At 44.1% G+C, this 10,173-nt stretch overlaps 1 protein-coding gene across 1 annotated transcript in view; it reads left to right on the plus strand.

Annotated features, from left to right (window-relative positions):
- SVEP1 (sushi, von Willebrand factor type A, EGF and pentraxin domain containing 1) overlaps positions 1-10,173 on the plus strand; it is a gene marked incomplete at its 5' end in the record, with an annotated part of 183,300 nt that overhangs the window by 80,998 nt on the left and 92,129 nt on the right. Inside the window, 3 exons of the mRNA XM_025208993.1 lie at positions 2,052-2,159; positions 2,457-2,588; positions 6,608-6,802. Of these exons, the coding sequence (XP_025064778.1) occupies positions 2,052-2,159; positions 2,457-2,588; positions 6,608-6,802 (435 nt within the window). The remainder of the gene's footprint in view (positions 1-2,051; positions 2,160-2,456; positions 2,589-6,607; positions 6,803-10,173) is intronic.

Consider the following 10,173-nt stretch of genomic DNA (forward strand, 5'->3'; position numbering starts at 1 on the left):
CTCACAGGCTGGCTGAGACAGATCTCTGGAGAGGGGCACCGACGGGGCATTTCTGCCACACTTCCCCCCCCCTTTTTCAAGCTCGGACACGGGGCCTCTCAGGGCCGTGGGTCCGGGCGTGTCGGTCAGGGAGTTCCCATGGGATGCCAGAAGAAGGAAAAGTGAAAAAAACATAGAACATGAAACAAGTTATGACAATAACAGACAGAAACTACTTGCTGGTACAGAGGGAGCCCAGAACCACAGCTGGGACCAACAATCAGTTGATTGTCCACCTCTGCCCCCAGGACCACATCGGGAACTTGAACCAGCTCTGCTGCAGACTGAGGCCAGAGCTGATAATCAGATGATTTTCAACCCCAGGCCCAGACTACACCAGGACCAGTTTGAGTTCCCAGTGTGGTGAGCTGACAGTCAGCTGATTGCTGGCCCTGGGTGGGACAGCCCTGGATCCAGTTTGAGACTGGGGCTTTCTGGACTGGGCAACAATCAGCTGATTGCCAAAACCTTGCACTAGCCCCTCTGGCCAGGCTGCCAGTTGAATGGGATAGGAGGCTTCTGGTAGGGGTGGGAGGGGAGCCAAAGGGCTTCCCCTGCTGGGGGCTTTAAACCTTGCCAGGAGCCTCTGGTCCCCCACACTTCATAGCCCAGCCACAGCTGCCTGGCACAGGATTTAAAGATCTCAGTGGGGGAGCTCTCTGTATAAAGAGCTTTATAGAGGTCCCTCAGCACTCTTTATAAAGCTCCCTGGGCACTGAGAACCAGAGACCCAGTAGCCTGTCCACACTGTCTGGATCCAAACACCCCAGGAAATTTTAAAAAGTACATTTGCAGACCATCTGAAGAGGGCCTACAGTATGGACAATGGGCAACTGGGGATCTGGGATCTCGTGGCTCTTCAGTTGCCCATGCTCTGCACTATAAAGCAGCACCTACAATTGGGAGGCAGGGAGCCCTCAGCCCCTCAGCTGGTACTTCCAGGAACTTAAACACTTGCTTTTAGGTGTCTAACTGTGGCTCCCAGCTGCATGCCTACTTTTTAAAGGACTGGAGTGCAGCCTTGATGTCAGGCTCACAGTGCTCCTTCTCCCCCCGCCATCTACCTCCAGAAACTGGATGGAGGCACTTGGTCCAGAACTAGGTGCTGCCTCCAGCCCAGTCTCACTGATCAGCTGAGCATCAATGTTTCAGGCATGATACTAACAAGCCACAAAGATGTTACACATGACATTTGGAATACCTTTGTGGTGCATTTGCTATATCATCATGCCATAAATTTGCTCTGACTTGTGATGGGTTACTATTTATGGCTGAATGAATACCTTAATTGTATCCTAAATGTAGTGTGTGCCAGGGCCCTGAGTGACACATCCAGCATACAGTGGTTAGCAAATGTGTGCAACGTATACCAATTTGGCATTTTATTGTGTGCAAAGCAGATGTTATATGTTCCAGTGTAGTATTTTAGGGATCCCAAATCCAGTGAATGCAAGTAAGCCCAATTCCTTTGTCCATGACTCGTGTGAGAGTTGTTCTTCTAAACGTGTGGGTTGAATTTGTGAGTTAAGTCAGTTAGGTCATTTATTCCTTGAAACATAATTCAGTTGTTGCAGGTTCTGAAATAGCTGTTCATATAGCTTGAACCAAGGTCCTTTTGCTTGTGGAAGGTATTTATAAATGACTAACAATGGGCCAACCTCAGAGGCAAAATAAAGAACTAAGTAAGTTGCAAGGTATTTTACACACATGAAGAAGGCCCAAGAATAAGTCTGTGGTAGACAAAGCAGTAAGCAGAAGGGTTTAAGATTTATCCTTCCCTAGTTTACTGTTCCATCCCATTGGTGCCTTCATTACAATCCTGCCATTTCATTATTTTGGCAGATTTGCAGCAGCCTCCTTTCAAAACTGCACACACACATATATCCTCATATACTGATGTGGAACTTCACCCAGTCTTCACGTCACAAAGTCATGTTTGCTTTCTATACCTGTATTTAGCCTTGACAGCTGTCCTGTGATCAAATTTCATACCATATTTTGCAATCCTCTAGATGTAGAAGCCCCTGCACTTGATAGATGCAGATCTCCACCTCCAATTCAGGTATCCGCAAATGAGTACAGAGCAACGTGGGAGGAGCCACAGTTTTCAGACAACTCAGGTAAGAGAATGCACCTCAGGTATATACAAAGCAGCTGAAGGTTGGGGTGATCCAAATGGTTCTCCTGTCACCCTTTGAGACCAAGGGATTTTAGCAGTGTACTGTTTTGAAGAAATGCTACTGCTTTATCAAGAATTTACTGTGCTAGAATTTATTTTCCTGAGAATATTAACAGCCCCAAGTTGTGTATTGTATAGTCAGCCCCAGTAGGGAAGGTTGATGTATGCTTTTAACTATTAAGGTGTTAACAGAGAGAGCTTTTTTTTTTCTTTTGTTGGCTTTGTTTAACTACTCCAGGGGCTGCACTGACTATCACCAGAAGTCACTCACCTGGAGATCTTTTTCCCAAAGGAGAAACTACAGTTCATTACATTGCCACAGACCCATCAGGAAATAACAGGACATGTGAGATCCACATTGTCATCAGAGGTTTGTTATTTTCTTTTTTTTTTCTGGTTTTGGGCCACTGAAACAAATCAATTTACAACTAGTCAAAATGCACTTATCTGTATCATTCGCCATGAGGTAGCTGATGTTATAAATCAGTCACTTGTATAAGTAACAAGTGTTTGTTATACATGGATACATGAAATGTAAAACCAGACTGGTGCTCTATACATTTCAGTCACCACTGTTCTACTGCTGCTGAAATTAGGTCTACTATTGAATGGCTTGTATGGCATGCAGTTGGAATAATGTAGCAGTGAATCAGGCCCTTCCCATTCAAATTACATGTAAAAGCTACCAAAGTTTTATTTTCAAAGCAGTAAAATTCCTTGAAATTAATTCAGTCATTTGTCAATGCAAAATACATATTGACAAAGAAAATAGAAATCTGCCTTTGGGTTTACTTCCTGTAGCTGGTATGGAAGACTTCTTTGGCAAGTTTTTTTTTTTAATTATTGAAACTAACTACTAATTTGCTAGCAGGATGCAGAACACTTTCTAGATTTTAGTCTGTGTGCTGTTATGTATGTATGTATGTGGATAACATATATATTATAAAGACAACCTCTCCTCCCCAGACCACTAGCAGGTCCATATTCTTTTTGAAAAATGAAGAATTAAATTGACAAATACACATGTAAATTTGAAAAAATCAGGAATACATACCAATATTCTGATTTGGCCTGATTTTTTTAAGTCTCACTAGTATTTATATTTACAAGCCAAGGTTCAATAATTAAGTCCTGTAGCGTAAATGTAATAGGCATTGCAAACTATAGTGCAATGACTCTCAACCAAGGTGCCACACAGTGTCCCACAATATTAGCACTGTTAGGTGTGAAAACATGATTCACAAGATAAACCCAAAGATTTCAAACAGGAATCCATAGTGTTAAAAACATTCTGACCTCCTGTGATCTTTCTAAGTTCTTTTCAACAGAAGAATTGTGCTAGTATTTTTTGTAGTAAAAAAAGGAGTGAAAAACTAAGAACTGGCATTTTCCAAGGGATGTCTTGAATCTAAAAAAGGTCAAGAACCACTGCTGTGGTGTCTCAACATAGTCAATTTCTTAATGAAATTCAAAGTTATTGTAATTTAGAACATTAAGCTTTCCAATTCTCAGACCTGGCGTCATTTCAAGCTCTAGGTGACCTCAAGCATCATAGCCTCCCAAACTTTAGTCCTTTTCATTTCAAATAATCACATTTTTCTTCAAACTTGGCTTGTTGAGTAGATCATGCTGAGTTTTTAAATTGGACTAGATCTGAAAATTACTGTTTGGATTTTGATCTCTGACATGACAGAAGAAACTCCACTGGAGTCAACAGAAGTAGATCAATGTAAAACCAATAACAATGATGTCAGAACTAGGTGTATTAAGCTGTGCACCATAGCTTTACTGTATAAAGGTTATATTTAAAAATCTAGTTAATTTTATGTAGTGTTTTACCAGGTAAAGAATAAGGATGTAAAAAGAGATATTTGTTTTTAGGCAAAAGTATAATAGGTTTTCAGTCTCACATTTCCACATTTCTGAGTGTGTTGGCACTGGATTTATGACCCAGATACCTTGTTCCAGGCAGACCTAAAACTCTCAAACTGACCACGACCTCTCCATTCAATAATAGGGCAAATGTATTGATAGTGATAGCAGATAAGAATAATGCAAACAATGGTATATCTACTAGTCCCAGGGTTCAAAGAATCAAGATACATCTGGCCAGTACATGAGTTTCACTCTAAGGTTCTTTCTTAAATGTCAGATTTCAGCAGCCTGGAGGTTGAAGGCTGAAGCCCAGCCTCCCCCTGTGGGGTGGGTGAGGTAGGCTGGTGGTGTGCCCTCTGTCCATGGTGTCATTGGGTTCCCCCCTCAGGGACCCTTTGCTGCTCTGAAATCCCTTCTTTTGTATTCTTTTCCTCCCCTGATGACTCTTCATCTCTGAGCACTGTTGACTGGTCTCTCTGTGGTCATCATACTGTCCACGCTTGTCCTGTCAGCATATTCCTTTGTTTCACAAACCCATCACATGTACACATTTTAATTTAGTTCTTTCTGGTGTCTTCCTAATTTGGTCTGTTTACCAAAATCGGAAATCTCAAGGGCTCTACAGTGGGCACTGTGACCTGGTGCCAATGCTTCAGAGTCCCTTATCTCTGTTATGGAGCAGTGCGGTACATGTCTTCAGTGTCCCAGCCTGTGTGTCTGTTTGCTGCTTGCCTGTGTCAGACACAGTGGGCCTGGAAGGAAACTTTGTCACAAACTGGCTTTTAGAAATCAATTAACCCTTGCCGTTGCCCTGGACCACTGTTTTAATGCAATATCTACTTTACCTACAAGCCGATTCCCAAAAGCAAACCTCTAAATTCTAGCCTTCACAGTGCTTTGGGGTTTTTTTTAAACCTAATGGCTAGGTGCTGACATTGCACTTTTTTTAGGTGGTTGGAAACTAGTCTATACCTGTAACAAAACAAAAATTTGAGACACATAGATTGGTTTCGAAATGACAGATCCAGGTCTAAGATAGACCTGGATCCTATGTGGTAGTATCAGACTTACTCGAGCTAGGTTGGACTGGTCCTATCAAATGTTAGTGCCAGGTCCACTTGTGAATCAAGGTAGGTTGCTATCTGCCAGTATCCCAGGGGGTTTCACAGGGCCTGCTAGCCCCACCATCCCCCTCTCAGGGAGCCACAGCATAGCTGCTACAGCCAAGCACCTAGTGAGGCAGGACAGAAGTGGGGCCTGTGAGCTTCTGGGGGCAGGTAGTGCCAGTGGCACACCCCACATTCCCGGCCCAGGTCAGGGGAGCACAGAGTTCCCGGAGGCCTGGAGCCTTGCACTACAGTGGTTCGGGGATGGGCTCGGAAAATTCCTCCCCCGCCCTTCTCCCCTGGGAGCAACCCGCATTCCAGGCCGGGTCAGGAGGAGCACAGAGTGTCCCTGCCCGATCCTGAGCCTGGGACCCTGTGGTGCAGGGATTGATACACAGTGACAGCAGTTAAGAAGGGTTCAGAAGCTCCAGGAAGGGTTCAGAGGAGGATTTTCCCTTGCATTAAGCCAGCATCCAGTTTTGGCTGAAGCAGCTTTCTCCTGTGCAGCTGTGGGGCACCAGGTTCCTGTGCCAGGCTGAGCTGTGTTGCCTCCCCCCCAACCCCACCAGTGGACCGGAGCCCCACAGCTGCACAGGAGAAAGCTGTTTCAGCCAAAACTCAGCACTGGGTTGGCATGGCACAGAATTCTCTGAACCCTTCCCAGAGTCACTGCAGCACAAGGTCTCGGTGCTCAGGACAGGGCAGGGACACTGTGTGTTCGCCCACACACCGACCCAGCTGGGGAGGAGGGGTACGCTGCTGGCACCATCATCCACCAGCAGCTCATGAGCCCTGCTCCCCCCTGCCTCTGTCCTGCCTGGGGAGCGCCTCCGTGCCCTCTACCCCGGACGAAGCCCAGGGACCCCCGCGCCACTGAGTGGAGGGAGAGCATGCCTCCCTCTGTTGCCTGTAGGCAGCTGTCAGCTGCTTGACACATTACAGGGCAGCAGGGGGAGGCATGTGCCTGACATCCAATGAGGAGTGGCCCTCACTCAGCTGCACTCAGGTGCCCTTGGTAATATCTGGCATGCTGGTTGCTGTGCAGGAGCACCCTCTGCTTTGGCCAGTGCAGGCATCTGCCTCCCTCTCCCCACTGAAGGGCAAACGTGAGTCTCGTTTGCTAATAGTCCAGTTTACACAGCTTAAAAAAACCTGCATAGATTGGATTGGCTCCGTTTCAGCCTTTTTCACTGTCTGTACTTGGCCAATGTTTCTGAATTTTAAACTCCTGAGCGTTTCAAAAGCACTAACTGTGCTCCCATTGAAATCAACTGAAATATTTCTGTTGGCTTCTGTGAAGGCAGAGTTATGCTGATGCTGGATGATCTTGAAAATCCTAATTCTAAGGTTGTCTAATGAGTATTACTTGAAAAGTTACCAGTATGTGAACTGAATATGTTTTATATAGGTTCTCCCTGTGAAAATCGTTTCACCCCTGTGAATGGTCATTTCACATGCACAGAAGATGAAATAGGTGTTAACTGCACCTTACATTGTATGGATGGTTACAGCTTTGCAGAAGGGGCAACTGAAAAGTACCATTGTGCTTATAAGGATGGGATCTGGAAGCCACCATATTCTACTGAATGGCCAGACTGTTCTTGTAAGTTTTACTTTCATTATTATCCTACTTTTTTGTGCTGTAAAATAAGCCAGTGGTACATTGAGCAATCTATATAGGAGGAATGTGACTAAAATACTTCTAGGACTTATGGCAATTTTTATTGATAAAAACCTTCAATTGTACTTTCCTCCAAACTTAAAAGAATCTTGCACTGTAAGTCCTCTAGAACCAACAACTTATTTCAGAAATGGAATGAAATGTAAAAATAATGATGTTTTGAATCCTTGGGATTTACAAGATGGCAGTGCAATGACATTTTGATTCAAATAAGAAATTAAAATAGTTTGTCTGCAGAGTAGACTAGCCATGTTGTCACAACTGGAGTGGGAATGAAGAATAAGGTTATAGGAAACTGTTTGCAAGGAAATTTTTTTCCACTATAGCAAACCATACTTTCTAAACCTGTCTAATTCTGAGATAGATATAGGGTCACTGGTTGCAGCCATGTTGGTCTAAGGCAGGGGTCGGCAACCCCCAGCACGTGAGGCCATTTTGCTCGGCATACCACGGCCAGCCCTGGATCTGGGAAGCTGCTGCCAGCAACAGAGCCCGGGCTGCTCCCAGCAGGGCTTGCAGCATCCGGGCTCCCGGCTGGCAGCAGCTACCTAGAGCCAGGGGCGGCTGCAGCTGGGAGGCTCCAAACAGCTGTGCCAGGTCCAACATCATCTCTGTACCGGCACGTGCACCCATGCCTTGGAACAGGCAGTGGGGGTGGGGCCCAAGGCAGCGCAGCCCCAGTCTCACCCCCGCTCCCAGCACAGAGTTGATAGTAGGCTTCCAGAGCCCGGTGCAGCTGTTTGTAGCCAGCTCGGGCTCTGGGCAGCTGTAACAAGCAGCAGGCAGGCTGCAAACAGCTGCACCGGGCTCCACAGCTCTGGCATCAGCTTCGTGCTGGTGGTGCCTGCGTGCGCACCTCGGGGCGGGCAGCAGGGCAGCGCAGCCCACCCCAAGTTGCCTGAATTTGTGATGGAAATCAGTCAGACTGTAGGTTTTCATTCCAGATGATGAGGATGTCATCTATATATCTCAGGTATAACATAGGTTTGATGGTGCAGTTCTTGAGGAGTTCTTCTTTCAGGTGGATCATGAAAAGGTTGGCATGTTATGGGGCCATTTTGGTGCCCATAGCTGTGCCAATGGTCTGGAGGAAATGTTGGTTGTTGAAACTGAAGTTGTTGTGTGTGAGGATGAAGTGTATGAATTCAGTAATATCTTGAGGTCTGTACTTTGAGTTGTAATCTTGCTCTTGTAGATGAGGCTTGGATGCCATCCTGGTGTGGTGTATAAGCTGGTGACATCCATGGTGGCTAAGAGGGTAATGCTGGGAGGGTGGTCTATATCTTTTAGTTTTCACGGAAAGTCTGTTGTGTCTTGGATAAAACTTGGTCTTTGGGTGACAAGAGGCTTTAGGATGGATTTGATGAAACCTAGTATTTCCTCAGTTAGGGTTTCATGGTTGGAAATGATAGGTCTGTCAGCATTCCCTGGTTTTTGGGTTTTGGGGAGCATGTAAAATGTCCCTGGATTGGGTAGTGGAGGGATCAGGGTCTGAAGTCTTTCTTGTAGTTCAGATGGAAATAATGTGATGGTGGTTTTGAGGTGAAAAGGGGAGTTGGATCTTTCTTTAGTTTTTCAGAGTAGGTAGTGTCAGAGAGTTGTCTGCTGGCTTCTTTTATGTAGTCTTCATGGTTAAGGATAACTGTAGCTCCTCCTTTATCTGCTGGTTTTATTACTATTTGGTGGTTGAATCTTAGAGAGTCTATGGCCCTTCTCTCTGAGAGGGAGAGGTTGTTATAGTGGTGTTTGTTGTTGAGTATTTCATTATTCATTCTTTCTCTGAAGCAGTCAATATAGCGGTCAAGGTTTGAATTTTGTCCACTGTAAGGTGTCCAATCTGAGGGCTTGGATTTTTTGGCATTAATATTTTCGTCGATGTTGTCACAGGATGAAGTCATGTTGAAAGAGGATTTGTTTTGGTTGGGAAAATATTCCTTTAGATGAAGGTGTCAGAAAAATTCTTCTAGTTCTCCACATTGTAGTGTCTTAAAAATTAAAGCCTTTGGAGAGGACAGATTTTTCAGCATTTGTAAGTGTGTGAGTGGAGAGATTGATAATATTAGAAGGTTAATTGATTCCTTCCATTTCATCAGGTATGAGCCTGAAATGTCATAAGGTATTTATTGGTGCCATTTCTCTGAGGGTTGTTTTGTGGCTGGGAAAGTTGTTCCTGTAGTAATTGGGTCCATTTCTTCTTTTTGTGTTGGATGGTTGTTGTAACAAATCTTTGGTAGTCTCTTTGTATAATGTTGCATAATGTTTGGGAAGATATCCAGATTCATCTCTCTTAGGTTATTGTAGCATGTGTTGATTTCCTTCTTGAACTGATTTCTTTTGGAGTGGGCTGTGTGAAGGAGATGATTTTAAATTTTTTTGTGAAGTTCTCCTGCATAATTGTGAAGCATATTTGATATCTCAGAAGCAATTTCTATGTGGTTGTCAGAGGACTGTAGATGTTCAGTCCTCTGGGAATGATGTTGTGTTTCTTGCATAGCCTTAGAAAGTGTATGTTGCTGCATTTTAAAATGTTTGTATATAAGAAATATACCACAATCTAAAGTAATTGATTAATCGACTGTTACCAAACCAGAATTTATTAGTAATTTTTCATTTGAGATGGGCCCAACTTGAACCCAGCTATTCAACCCAACTTGAACCCGAATTTATTTGTAATCCAAATGTGAAGAGATAGATTCAAGTAGTGCAAACAAAGGCTGCCATTACAATTAATGGTATTATTTCTGCAGTATGAGCAGACAATATGACCCCAGTGATTTACACACGTATCAGGGTGTTGGAATTATGGACCAGCCCAAAATCCCTGATCTGAACACTTGAACTTTGGGAATTTTGAAGTCTGGACCAGGAATCTGTACTTTTAGGCCAGCTAGATTAGTAATGAGCATTGATATACGCCTTGGTCTCCCTCTGTGGCATATCATAAAATACATGCTGAAGCAGTTGATGACGAAAAAAAAAATGGGCATGAACCTCGCAGGTTTCCTTTAAGAAAATGTTGTGATATGTCAATGATAGCCATTTTTTTCTTTGACAGCTAGGAACTTTCACACTGTTCAGCACAGTGTGTGCTGGAAAGCTTGTTACCATATTCAAGTTCTAGAGCATTTTGTTTTACCTTTATATTTATAAAATTCTTTGGATTTTAGGCTCTATCTCAAAGATAATCTGCTGAATTTAGAAAATTTAGTATAAATCCATCCAAAGCAGTCTTTGAAGCTATTATACTGAGGTAGGTTCCCTCCTAGGTCCCCCGCCATGGTACTGGCAGGAGG

The sequence above is a fragment of the Alligator sinensis genome, unplaced genomic scaffold, assembly GCF_000455745.1.
Source record: "Alligator sinensis unplaced genomic scaffold, ASM45574v1 scaffold371_1, whole genome shotgun sequence".
Lineage (NCBI taxonomy): Eukaryota > Metazoa > Chordata > Crocodylia > Alligatoridae > Alligator > Alligator sinensis.